The sequence below is a fragment of the Acartia tonsa genome, chromosome 9, assembly GCF_053477335.1.
Source record: "Acartia tonsa isolate MP-2025a chromosome 9, ASM5347733v1, whole genome shotgun sequence".
NCBI lineage: Eukaryota > Metazoa > Arthropoda > Copepoda > Calanoida > Acartiidae > Acartia > Acartia tonsa.
The window spans coordinates 50,837,830-50,852,494 of NC_137268.1; the positions used below are offsets into that span (position 1 = coordinate 50,837,830).

At 30.3% G+C, this 14,665-nt stretch overlaps 1 protein-coding gene across 1 annotated transcript in view; it reads left to right on the plus strand.

The window, feature by feature from the left end:
- Nucleotides 1-1,765: 1,765 nt before the first annotated feature.
- Nucleotides 1,766-14,665, plus strand: part of LOC145327954 (lachesin-like) — an 86,536-nt gene continuing 73,636 nt past the window's right edge. The window contains exon 1 of the mRNA XM_080171475.1: nt 1,766-1,990. Within this exon, the coding sequence (XP_080027601.1) occupies nt 1,933-1,990 (58 nt within the window). The 5' untranslated portion in view covers nt 1,766-1,932. The remainder of the gene's footprint in view (nt 1,991-14,665) is intronic.

Below are 14,665 nucleotides of genomic sequence, written 5' to 3' on the forward strand. Positions count from 1 at the left end.
ATGTCATATTGCGTGATTTATTAACTTCAACTCAAAAAACCTTTCTTTGTTAATGCTTCTCTTCTCATGGACGTTCTTGCCATTGCATTTTCAAGTTTGAACTTAATAGGACAATGCTAACATACCTAAATTTACAAAAAACAGTCCTAAATAGAACAAAAAAGCAGATAGATATATAAATAGATAGATAAGTATTTATTATTAGATAGGTAGATAGATAAATGAAAATATAGTTCTTAGTTTGTTTATTGGCCAAATATATAAAGCCTGTGAACCAATAAATGAATTGATTATGTTACAATGTGTTTTACTAAAATGGATATATTATTACTTGGATGTTGCACCAGGTTTTTATGTACTCTTATAAAGTGATACCAGCAGCTTGCTAAAACAACAATATCCACCATACTCCCCCTCAATAAGTGATGTCCATGTTACCAAGATAAATTGACGACACATTTTCTCCTGTCAATATATCCACGTATTCCATATACAATGTTTTACCATACTTAGTTAGTTTGAAAACAAAACAGGGGAAAAAACCTGTAACATATAAAGATGTAAGGTTTTTGTCTGAAACTTAGGATCTCATAACAACTGTACTGATTGAGTTTTCTTATTTTGGGAAGCTCCACATAGCTAATTTTAGGACATTCTTTATTTAAGGTTAAAGATTTGGATGTTTTTAAGCTATTTTTCTTGCCCCTCTCTTCGAATACAGAGTATTTAATAAAAGGATTAATAAACATACAGACAAAAATCGTGCAATCAAAGTCTCTAATTCTTACATATATGTAGAATCTAAAATCTAAAATGTAGAATTTAAAATTGTTTATGAAAGGTCATTTGATCAAATACTATTCTTAGGTCAAACTAACATTAAATATATATTCACAAATGCTATTTCATAAATAGTTTAGTGATTATCAGGGATCTTAAGGGATAAGACAATGATGACAAATTACTATATATCTGAAAATTACCTTTCCTGTAATTTAAAATTATTGATTCGAATGTTTAGATACTGTAAGTTTTGAACTAATCAATAAAAATTTAATAAAAGTACTCAATGATTTTGCCCCAACAAACAAAGTGGTTATAAAACTTTGGGCACCAGTGTAATTTACTGACTTATGTTCCCTCTCTCCCCAAAAAATTCAACATCTGCTATTTCAGCATCCAAATTTTGTCAATTTCTATTTTTTCTGTTAAAATTAGAAAACACCAATTAGTCAGAATTATATTGGCTTGTAAGGAGGGTCAATCCAATAATGAATAATGTTCAACCAAATAATGGATATAGAATTCGTCGTTAATTTGAGTTGTAAATATGGACCTCATTTATTGGTACGTTAATTAAACCAGTAGAAGGGGGGGTATTTCAGTCAACTGTTAGTATCACTTTATTAAAGTACAAGAAAATCTGGTACAACATCCAAGTAATTATATATCGATAAACGAAATATAAAAAAAAAGAAATTAATTGTCCCAACGATCAATGTATAAACCAATAAAAAGAACAATTTAATCAATAAATAACATAACAAAACATGTTTGATATCCTTACATAAAAGTGACAGAATGTCTGAACCACTGAACCGATATCGTCTTTTTTTACTGGCAAGCGTATTATGAGTCCAAGGAAGGTTTACAACTATTTTGATCTAGGGTACCTCCAAGGAGAAATCGCCCCTAGAAAAAAATACATTAAAAATATTTTTTTTAAATGTATCTTTAATAAAATATTCTATTTATTTTCAGATATATAATGGAAGAACTAGTAAAATTGATGTACAAAATAAGATAATAATTATTAAACCGAGCTTAAAGTGAATTATAAAATAAATAAATTTATTCTATGTCATTAAGACATGATCTAATAATATTTTGAACTGATTTTTTTTAGTGACACAAAAAAAAGTCTTTGAAAAAATGAATATTCAATTGAATCCATCCGTCCTTGTTCAAATTGTTCTTTCACTTGTTACAGGTAATTAATTATATTTTATGCTGCAGGGATATTAAGGGATAAGATAATGGATAATGATGAACTCTAGGGGGCTTGGTGTTGCTTTGGGTTCTAGACCTCTTCGCGCACCATACTCCGCGTCTTACAATTGCGATGTAAAGAATGCATTCGCTAGATGGGTATTGGGTTACCCAACAAATATTCAACTCTTTGATTACACGACCTTGTCATAAAGTCCTAACTGTGCATAATAATTAGTTGCGACTGTTTTGGTCCAAGATATTTCCCACACTATAACTATACTGAAATAGCAGCAGTAGAAACCTTTTTAATCGTTTTTGGTTTGCAGCGGTGTTGGGTATCTCACCACCCTGACAACGATCTAAAGGCCATAATAAATCAATATAACCCTAATATAACAAGGATGACAACATCCATAAAAGCGAAGCACTGAAACGGTAGAACAAACAGACATTAACACTTTTATAGTGTCAGATCTGAATAATCAGAATATAAGAGTCGAACAAAATTGTAAGTAAATTTGTTGAAAAACTGCTTGATACATGATAATGTTTATGGACATACTTACATTTTTAGGACTTGATTATAGAGTTGATTCGCTTATAACATTATGCTTAGTTGTCCCAGGAATCAACATACCAAAAATCAGATCAATCGGATGATTAGATCACATAAATATTTGTCGTTAAAAATTTTTAAAAATCAACACGTTTAACATTCTAGTAATGATTATAGAGTTGCTACGCTTTCTAAATCGTATCTAACTACTAAAGGAATCCCCATACAAAGTTTAGAATCGATAGGACAATTCTAACATGCCTAAATTAACGAAAAAAGCTATCCCTCTGTGACGGACGTACAGACCGGCCCTAATTATAGATTAGCTTCGCTTTTAAAAATAACATGATAGCTATCTGTGCTGATCATTAATGCGATATAGTTCTCCTTTACACAAAAGCTTCTTATAGGTACATAAAGATTTGAACATCGGAAGGGAAAATCGTCACCCTCCAAGAAAAATAGTCCTCCTAATTTTCTAAAAATTAAAATAGAAAGTGGACGATCGACTTAACCCAACCCCTTTAAAAAGGCCCTAGGGGTGTAGCCGCTTGTACATATAAATAAATATTATGAAACATATGTAAATCTTTGTATAATGATAAAGTAATAATGAAAGATCAATGCCTTATATGTATGTACCTATTTTTTTATATTCCTATAATACAACGTAATATATTAGAATAGTTATTTTTTTAGAAAAGTGTTTGTAATACGGTACGATACATTATTTTTCAGTATGGCTGTTCTGTATTTGAACAATTAACGATTTTTCATGCTTAAAATGTGGGGGATGGGTTTTATTAAAGTCTTACTTTCATACATATATATTATATAGTTGCTATACCATTAACTAGTGGCTAATAATCTGAAAATAAAATAGCCTTAAACTAAGCAAAAATTTAGAACCCAGTTGCATCAGTAGTTATTTAGATCTTAAGCTTCAGACAAAAAAAACTCTTACTTCTTTTTATAATAGAATATGTTTTACCTAGATTTTTGTTGTTTGCTAGAAATATAATAGGAAATAAAACATAATAAGAAATATTGCATAATTATTCAGTAAGGACGGGGGCAATATTCTTTAAGACGTTTTCTTATTTGTTGAATTTGGGAACTTTTAATAAATTTTGATTGGTTGATTCACTAAGTTGCGTGTCCAACTGTTTCAACCAATAATTGTAATCTAGAGGAGAGGGAATTTATCGGCCATTGTCTTACACTTTTAGATCCCTAATAGTTAATAGGATAAGAAATAAAGATTTACAATAAATATTCGTTTGTCTGTCGTATTTTTTTTTTAATTGCAGCACTTTCTCTCATTAGTGGATTTAGATTCTTTGATTGGGTAAAACAAGCTAGCCTATAATTGTATTCTAAAGCAATTTTGTTTACAATAATTGGGGATCTAGATAAAGTTATCATTTAATTTGTTATCCCCAATGACTTCACAAACATGTACCATATATAGAGGCCTTTAGGGGCAATTGAAAGGGGGGGGGTACGACAACCCAATTCATTTTATTTTAAAGTCGACCAGCCCCCATTTAAAATGTTAGTTCGAAAAAGAAATTTTTTTGGTGTGGATGATTTTTTTCTAGAGGCGATTTCTCCTTTGATGGTAGTGGTTCCCTCCCCCAATTTCGTTTTAAATCCTACCAAGACATATGAGAAGATTCCCTTTAAAGTAGAACCATATCGGTTCAGCGGCTGGCGAGATCCTTCGGTACACACAGACACAGACAGAGATTCTTTTAATTTATTATACTTTTAGAGTAGCTTTGTTCTTTTATTTATTCTTTGATAGTAGCAAATATCAGGGATATAAAGGGATAAGGCAATGGCCGCTAAATTGATGTACATACCCAATGGTGATTCACAAATTACCTCTTCTGCAGATTACAAGTATTGGTTAAAATATTTGGACACCAATTTAATGAACCAACCAATCACAACTCAATAAAACTCCCCAAAAGTGATACCCAGCGAATATAAAACTTTTGAGACCATTAACCCCTCCCTTCCTGAGCAAATATTAATAATAGTAAATGAAAAAGTCGGGGCACGCCTTGCTTTTATTAAATATTATATTAGTTATTAGTTGCTTTGTCCTTAGCTTCTAGGGGATAAAGAGATATGTCAGGAATATAGCCTAAAACCACCTCTAGACAATTATATATATGCATAAATAGATAGAGAAATGATTTTTTTGCTTTTGATTGTTAGATGGATAGATATATAGCTTGATAAATAGATGAATTCGATGGATAGATGGATAAATAGATAGATAGATAGATAGATAGATAGATAGATAGATAGATAGATAGATATATAGATATATAGATATATAGATAGATAGATAGATAGATAGATAGATAGATAGATAGATAGATAGATAGATAGATAGATAGATAGATAGATAGATAGATAGATAGATAGATGGATAGATAGATAGATAGATAGATAGATAGATAGATAGATAGATAGATAGATAGATAGATAGATAGATAGATAGATAGATAGATAGATAGATAGATAGATAGATAAATAGATAAATAGCTCTAAATAATAATAAAAGCAAGGGTGGTGATTATGTATTGTGTAATATTGACATTTACACTGGTTCATTAATCAAAAGAAAAAAATAGTTTTTTTTCAATAATATTTTTTTGTATATAATTAAGATATAAATTTATATTGGTAATTCATGTATACTATAATTTAAAATAAGGTACGGAGAAACATGATTTTCTTTAAACATATTATCTTTAAATCACTTTGTCTGTATGTCCATCTATGATTTTTTGTACTGCGTCTCTTGCTTCTAGGATCACAAATAGGCAGGAAAGGGCATAAATATAGCCTAAAACCATCCCTAACCTTTAATTTACTATCAAAATAGTCCAAAAATAATCAGGGATCTATCAGGGAAGAAGTGGGAAAGAAAACCCATAAAAAAGAGATGGATAATACCTCATTTTTATGACGTCAAATGGCTGATTTTTTGGACACTTTGTCCCGCTAGAGTCTAATGAAATAGCCGTGTAAACCACGTGCCAGTGATTGCTAGATGCTTTATACGCCCAGCTATTGGATATAATAACAATGGAGTTCATACACAGTAAGAAAGGGAACATAATGAAACCCCTTTATACTTACAAATGTTAGAGTATATAAAACATTAGAGGGAGAAAGAAAGGGTTGAATATTGTATATACTGTATTTCCGTATCGCAATGACCTTGTGTCAATTTGAAAATCAACAAATGGTAACAGGAGTATTAACACAGCCAAGTAGCAGAAAACAATATGCTAGCAGACGAAAAAGGGGGAGAGGTAGTTATCTGTATATACATGTATTATACTATAGCTATGTTATTCATATAATTGCAAGAAATGAAAAATTATTTTAATTAATTTTTAAAAATAATTATAGATTTGTGGATACAATGTTGTGTTATCCATTGTTATTATATCCATTGACTGGTCCCTCCCAATGTATACAACAATAGATACCCCCTAGGGAGATTATAAACAAGGTGGGGGTTTGGGGGGGTTTAGGGCTAAGTATTTAGAGGGGGGGATTGTCCGAATATAAGGGGGAATATGCAAGGAGGAAAAGGACATTGGGCTGTTTATTACTCTAGTCCCCAAAGTTTTATAATAACGTTTTCTTATTCGTTGGCTTAATAACTTTTGAGACTTTAATTAGATTTTGATTTGTTAGATCATTAAATAGAATATACAAACGTTATAACCTTAATTGTAACCTACAGAAGTGATAATTTTGGGGATTTACATCAATTTATCGGCCATTGTCTTATTCCTTTTAATCCCTGGAAAATATGTGATTATGGACAATAAGAAGTACGCGAAAAACAGGAAAAAAGAAATAAAAGAGAAACATTATGTAAAGTGTAAGATTGTTGCCAGGGATCTAAAGGGATAGGACAATGGCCGATAAATTGATGCATATCTTCAGTATTAATATACACAAAACTACACATTTTGTGGATTACTAATATAGGTTGACACGTTAGGACACTCGATTTAAAGTTGTTGAGACAACTTAAATGAAAACGTTATTATAAACTTTGGGGACTAGTATAATACACAGCCCAAATTTACCTTCCTTCTTGGTGAGATGGGTAGGAAGGGAGGGAGGGGACATTGGACTGAAAATCATACATATTTTTTTTTACCAGTAGTTTGAATCTACATAATGGGTAGTTGTGTAAATCATAATTTTGTAGACCATTGTCTTTTCCTTTTAGATCCCTGAATATGTCCTGCTAAGATTCATGTGCATATTGTTAATTAAACTTTCAAGATGCTAGTGGCTGCGCTTGTAGCTTTTTAATAAAATAGGTGTTAAAGGACGTAAAACTAGTTTAATGGAACAAAATAACCTAAATAGCCACATACAATAGAAAACTCAATCGGTTCAGTAGATATATAAATCCTAAGCTATAGACCTTGCTACTTTAAATAATAGGATTATAAAGCCTCTTCTTTATCTTTAAGGGTTAGACGATGAATAATGATGTAATAATTACTCCTTCTGTAGATTGAAATTATCATTGTAAAAGTACTTGGATAATACTTGAACCAACCAATAAAACTTCCATAAAAGTATTCTGACCCTTCTTCAGATACATATCATAAGTAAAGTCGGGACACTCAACTTAATGAACCAATCAATCAAAATTTAATAGAAGTACAAAAAGTTTTAAGCCAACAAAAAAAAAGGTTACTATAAAACTTCAAGGACTAGTAAAATTTAGAGTCCAATGTCCCCTCCCTCCCTACATATTTATATCTACTAAAAGGATGATTAAATATGTATGTAAATCTTCTGTAAATATACATTTAATCATAGAAGGAAGTATAAATATTCTATAAACTATAATAAACAAGGATGACAACATCCATAAAAATCATACGGTAGGACAAACGAACATTACACATTGTAGAGTGCCAGAACAAAATGGTATACACAATTTGTTGCAAAATTATATGATTAAAGGATACATATAATATTTTTATATTTAGGATTAGATTATAAAGATGCCTCGCTCACAATGTTATACATCAATAAGTAAACATGTATTGGCTCAAAAACTTTGGGTACTCTTGTTAAATTTTAATATGTTGGTTCTTTACCTGAAGTGTCTAGACCTTCAACAATTAATTTTGTTTATCTTCATTGGGAGTATATTAATAAATCATGGAAGGTGGGGACATTGGGTTGTTTATTACACTTGTTTTCTTATTTGTTGGCTTAACAGCTTTGGGGACTTTTGGAATTGATGATTGGTTTGTTCATAACTTGAGTATCCAGGCGTTTCTACCTCTTATTGTGATCTACAGTAGGAGTTATTTTGTGTGTAATCATTGGGGATGTACATTAATTTATAAGTCGTTGTCTTATCCCTTTAGATCCCTGTATATATAATATTCTAAATGAGAAAGCATAGATTACTTACTTATATCTGATTAACATACATAAAGTAGCATGTTCTTTGAAAACTACAAAAAAGTGTTTGAAAAGTAGCATATTAATAGAAATCAGTATTACAAAAAATCAGACGAATATGATAATCAAATCACGTAAAAAATTGTTTTCAAAAAAGTTAAAATTTATCATGTTTTAAATGGACGAACGATTAGGTATAGAACTGTGCTTTCTTAAGTGTACCTAACAATTACAGACTCTACTATGCCAAGATTGAAATCGATAGGACAATTTGTCATCCTTAAATTAAAGATGTATCAACAAAGACGTAAAAACCTCACTTCGCCCCTAGCCTCTAGTTTAGGTAAGAAAAATAGCATAAAGCCACCCCAATACATTACAAATCTTTCCTAAAACAAACATACCCAACAGCAATTTCTATAAACTTAAGCTTCGGCAAAAACCTTATTACTTCAGTATATAGGATAAATTAATAATAATCATATTTGCTGTTTTAAAAGTTGGACATTTTTGAGAGTAAAGTTTGGATATAATCTGTTTTGTTCACTTTGACCAGGGATCTAAAGGGATAAGACAATAAATAATAAATTGATGTAAATCCGCAATTATAATAAAACAAAAGTTGCTCTATATGTAGATAAAAGTTTGGACACTTGTATCCGACCAATATTAAGATTAAAGTACCTAAAGTTTTAAAGAATGAGATATTAAAACTTTGGGTACCAGTATAATTTACAGTCCAAAGTAACCCTCTCTCCCTGACTTTGCCAGAGATTAAGTAGCGAAGTTTACACAAAATTGCCAATTTATAATTTATTCTTTTTTTTTGTAAATTATAAAAAAAAAATCTTTAAATATATATTAGAATAACAGACAAACAGGCAAAGTTGATTATATAGTAGTTGGTCATTGATGATGTGAATCTTCACAACAAATGTCAGAAGTCTTTCTTTAAGACGTAAAACTTAACATAACTTTATAATTATTTTTTATGAGATAATCAAAATTTATTATTTTGCAGCTGGGAAAATAACTTTATTGCTTTAAAGAAGATAATGTAAGGGCAATAAAACATATTCTCTTGGAAAATTTTCCAAATTGAATAGAGACATAAAATAAATGCGAAAACAGCCAATTTGACTAAATTGAATACACCCCACCTCTTGATTGAAAGCGCAACAAGATGTGATATAAATAGTGTTCCTTTAATGTAGAGAATAATTAAAGTGTATTTACCATAGTACAAAACAAGAATGACAACATCTAAAGTAGCAAAACACATAAATTGTTAAATAGACTTTAAGGTCAATATACAACATATATTAGAGGCTTGTGGGGCAATTGAAAGAAGGAAGGGGATTGATTTTTTATTTTAGATTTATAAAGAAAAAGTACAACATTTTTTTGCTTTATAAATAATTATAAACATTCTCAGGACTTATGAGAAGCTACCCTGTAAAGGAGAACCATATCGGTTTAGCGGATAAGGATAGCTAAAGGAGCTTAAAAATCGTATTAAGTATAAAAATTTTATTTTCAAATTATTTAATTAAACTATGTTTACCATTTTGCTTGCTAACTGACGGACAGATAGACAAACATAAAGAAAGACAGACGGACAAATGGACAGATTGACATATAAACAGACAGACAAATGGACAGACAGACAAACAGACAGACAGACAAATAAACAAACAGACGAACAAAATAAGTAATATATTTTTTCTTTGATTACATCATATAAACATTTATAACTAGGGGATTTATAATATATAGATGATAAAGAGGGGGGGGGGGAGGGTATAATCTCAGAGAGTTTTAAAGGTACTTAGCCGGTTTAGCCGTTTCTTTTCTGTATCAATAAATATCATTTTATCTATCTATCCATCCATATAACTTTTGTTTATATATCTATCAATCTTTTTATTTTTATCAATCATAAAGAGTACCTCTTTTTGTGATTAAGGCATGTTAGAATTTTCCTATAGATTTAAAAATTGGCATGGCAATTCCCTTAAGAGATAGGTATGATATACAGGAGAAGGAAGAGGGGGGGGGGGGGTTAATCCCCGCGAGTTTTAAAGGTACTTAGCCGGTTTAGCCTTTTCTTTTCTGTATTAATTAATATCATTTTATCTATCTATCCATCCATATAACTTTTGTTTATATATCTATCAATCTTTTTATTTTTATCAATCATAAAGAGTACCTCTTTTTGTGATTAAGACATGTTAGAATTTTCCTATAGATTTAAAAATTGGCATGGCAATTCCCTTAAGAGATAGGTATGATATACAGGAGAAGGAAGAGGGGGGGGGGGGTTAATCCCCGCGAGTTTTGAAGGTACTTAGCCGGTTTAGTCTTTTCTTTTCAGTATTAATTAATATCATTTTATCTATCTATCCATCAATATAACTTTTGTTTATATATCTATCAATCTTTTTATTTTTATCAATCATAAAGAGTACCTCTTTTTGTGATTAAGGCATTAGAATTTTCCTATAGATTTAAAAATTGGCATGGCAATTCCCTTAAGAGATAGGTATGATAAACAGGAGAAGGAAGAGGGGGGGAGGGGGTTAATCCCCGCGAGTTTTGAAGGTACTTAGCCGGTTTAGCCTTTTCTTTTCTGTAATAATTAATATCATTTTATCTATCTAGCCATCCATCTTTTGTTTATTTGTCTATCTATCTATCTTTTATTTGTAATAAAGGCATGTTAGAATTGCCCTATCGATTTTAAACTTTGAATGATGATTCATATAACAATTAGGTACGCTCTGTAAAGAATTAATACCAGTTTTGTTAACCTTTGTCTTCGGCCCCTCAGGGCTAACGAAACTGGTTTTATCTTCTTTTTTATTTTAATTTCCGCGGAAAACTGTATATAATAATACGATGCGATAAATAACTAGTATCTGATTTTCGATTAAATCCCCTTGTTGAAAATATTGATTTTTTATCAAAACAAATTTTCTAATTTGAATATAACCTTATATTTACTATGCATTATTAAACTTTTATTGATTTTTTATAAACTTAAGTCGAAAAATAATATGACCTTCTAGATATATTGATTTTATTATTTTATCCTATAATTTTAATAAAATTCCAATAAACTTTTTTATGTATCCATCTTGTCGTTGGGTAGATGATAGGTTCGAATCTCGTCATACTTAGGGACGTTGACTTGGCCCAAAAACAGGCGCAACACGTTACCATACAATTTATTGTAATCAAAGGGTTGGTTGTCTGGTGGACGCATGGCCATTTTACCATCCATTAAGCAAGATTTCGTTCTGAGATACACTAAAATAACATCTCGTGGTGTTTCCCGCCTGTAAAGGCTATCCGAGGCTAATATATATTTATCTATCTACCTTTCTATATTAAACTATCTACTTTTCTATCTATTAATCTGTTTGTTTCTCTCTCTATTTACTAAGTATATTTGCGATTACTTTTATTTAATGAAATCTTCCAATTTTTAACATGTACAAAACGGCCTGCTTAATTGCTTCAAGATCCATGTCAGATCTATATAGGAAATAAATGTCTATAAACGAGCTCAAGTTTTCCAAGGAATATATGATTAAAACTCATAGTGCTCCAATAATCCATAATAAACTCTCATTGCCCAGAACGATAAGACCCATTATTTTACCTTATTAAAAATAAATTCATTTTTTTCATTTCATGTTGCTATTTACCTTATATTGATGTATTTAATTTCTAATCATAAAAAAGAAAATTTAAATTTATAATATGATAAATTTAAGAAAACTATGTTTTAAAAGAATTCGATTGTGGCGACATTTTGTGTGTTCAAATATTAAACTAAAATTGTAATCATCATCATTAACCCTTTGGTGATGGTAATGTAAAGAAAAAAATATAATTTAAAAAAATCTTTTAAAAATCATTTAAATTATTAAATATTTACTTTCTTTTAGATAGTAATGCCGGGTGAGGAAAATAGATTTATTGAGAAATAGATATGCATATAAAAACTAGCCAATAGGGAGATAATTATATCGAGCCAACTCTAGTATATATATATCTATCTATCTATAAGTGTATCTAATCAAAGGACAGAGATTTCCGTTTATTTAATCAAAGAAAAACCATGTTCTCATGTCCATCAAAGTATCCACAGAAAACTGCAAAAAAAAATTAATGAACGAACTGACCAATAAAAGTATCCATTTTAGCAATCCTATTTATTTTTTCTCTTTATTTCTTTCTCTATCTCTTTCATTTTCTATCTTTCTTTCTTTCTCTCTATCTCTTTATATCTCTCTCTCTATTTCTTGTTGCGCTATTTTTATTATTTTTCTTGGCTGTAATAATTGACTACCTATTATTTTCCCCTCCTTTTCAATCATCTTAACCCCTCCTCTATCCTTTATAGGGATCTAGAGGGATAAGACAATGGCCGATTAATTGATGTTTATACCCAATAATGCTACACACAATTTTCCTTCTGTAAATTTAAACTAGTGGTTGAAATGTTTGAAAACTCAACCTAATGAACTAACTAATAAAAATTTAATAAAAGTCTTCAAAGTTGTTAAGCAAACAAATAACAAAACGTCATTATAAAACTTTGGGGACTTGTGTAATAATCCAGAGAGAGGGGACAATGAGCTGTGTATTATATACAATGTTTAATAACAACGTTTTCTTATTCACCATTGGGCACTTTCATTAAATTGGGAGAAGAAATATTTCAACCACTAATTGTAATCTACAGAAGTTGTATTTTTTGTATCATCATTAAGGATGTAAAAAAATGTAACGGGAATTGTCTTATCCCTTTAGATCCCTGTCTATTTCTGTCAATTGTCATATACCTCCAGGCATTACAGGATAAGACAATGGACAATAAATTGATACTTACCCCCACAAATAGTGATAAACAAAAGTACCCCTATACTGTAGATTAAAATTATGGGTTGAAATGTTCGAGCATTGTTCCAAACAATCAAGTGTAGATGCAAGTAGATTTTATTTAATTCTCATCTTATCTTATTTTCTATATTCCCCCCTCTTTTTTTCTCTCTTTTCCACTTATAATTAACATTAATATTTTTTCTGGAAATCAGAATTATATCTTAAAGAAAATCTAATCTAGTTGAAGACAGTCTTTTTCTCAAAAATATTGTTCTACTAGCTTTAAAAATAATTTAATTACAGCCGTTTAAAAATTTTAAGGACCTAAAAACAAAGGTGGTAAAATACAAGGGTGAGTGAAGCGAAAAATGACTTTCATTCACTTATGGTCGAAAATTCATTTTAATCAGGGGACATGAAAAAATAACTAAGCCCTCTAACTCAAATAGGAGCTGATATTTAGGTCCGGAAAGGGGTCAGAGAGGGAGAAAGAGGGGGAAAGCAGGGATCCAAAGGGAAAAGACATAGGCCGATAAGTTTAAATTCGTCCTCTAAAATACTACACAAAATTATCCCTTATAAAGATTGCAATTCGTGGTTGAAACGTTGGAACACTCAACGTTAAGAATCATGAAGCAACTAAAATTCAATATCGTCTGCAAACTTGTACGAAATTGATATAATAAGACTTTGGGGACCAGTCTAATATTATCTAAAATAGGTAATTTTGTGGATCATCATTGGTTATGAACATTAATCCATCGGTCATTGTCTTATCGTTTTAGATTCTTGGTATTTTCCCCAATAAAAAGACTAAAAATTAAAACAAAAAAGTCAAGTGTATTTTTTGCTCTCTTAACTTCACCCACAAGAAAAGTATGTTTACGCACTTTGGGAAAAATATGAAAATGGCAGAGATATTTTATTAGATAATTAAGTAATTGATAAAAGCATAATTAGTAACATAAATACGTAATAATTAATAAAAGCCAAATATTGAAATGAATTTATAATCATAATTTTAATCCTAGCCCCTAGATGCTAGTTTACTGTATTAGATCAATTCATAAGTAGGACGAATGGTTACGGACCCAACATCCTCAGAATTAAAAACTCAAGGCATCAAACTTTTAAATTTAGTCAACGCTTTGAGGGCAAAACTGCCCTCATCATCAGGAATGTTTTTCGTCCATGTACATTATTGACAAAACACAAATTGAATTCATAGTTTCATGAGCAATTTATTGTTAAAATAGCCGTGCTATAAAAAAATATTATATTCATTGTTTTAAAGAAACACTTGTCTCTAGGGAGAAAAGTGTCCCCTCGTTTTTTCTTTCCATCTTTTAACTGAATCTTGTTGCCCTGGGGCGATATGTCATTCATTCACCCCTCTAACTAAGTGTCTTTTCATTTATATATCTATATATCTATCTATCTATCAATCTAACTATCATACTGTGATTGTCCTATGGGTGGTATCTCATTCATTCACCCCCTAACTAAGTGTATTTTCATTTATATATCTCTCTATTAATCCATTAATTTATCTATCTATCTATCTAACTATCATACTGTGATTGTCCTATGGGTGGTATCTCATTCATTCACCCCCTAACTAAGTGTATTTTCATTTATATATCTCTCTATTAATCCATTAATTTATCTATCTATCTATCTAACTATCATACTGTGATTGTCCTATGGGTGGTATCTCATTCATTCACCCCCTAACTAAGTGTATTTTCA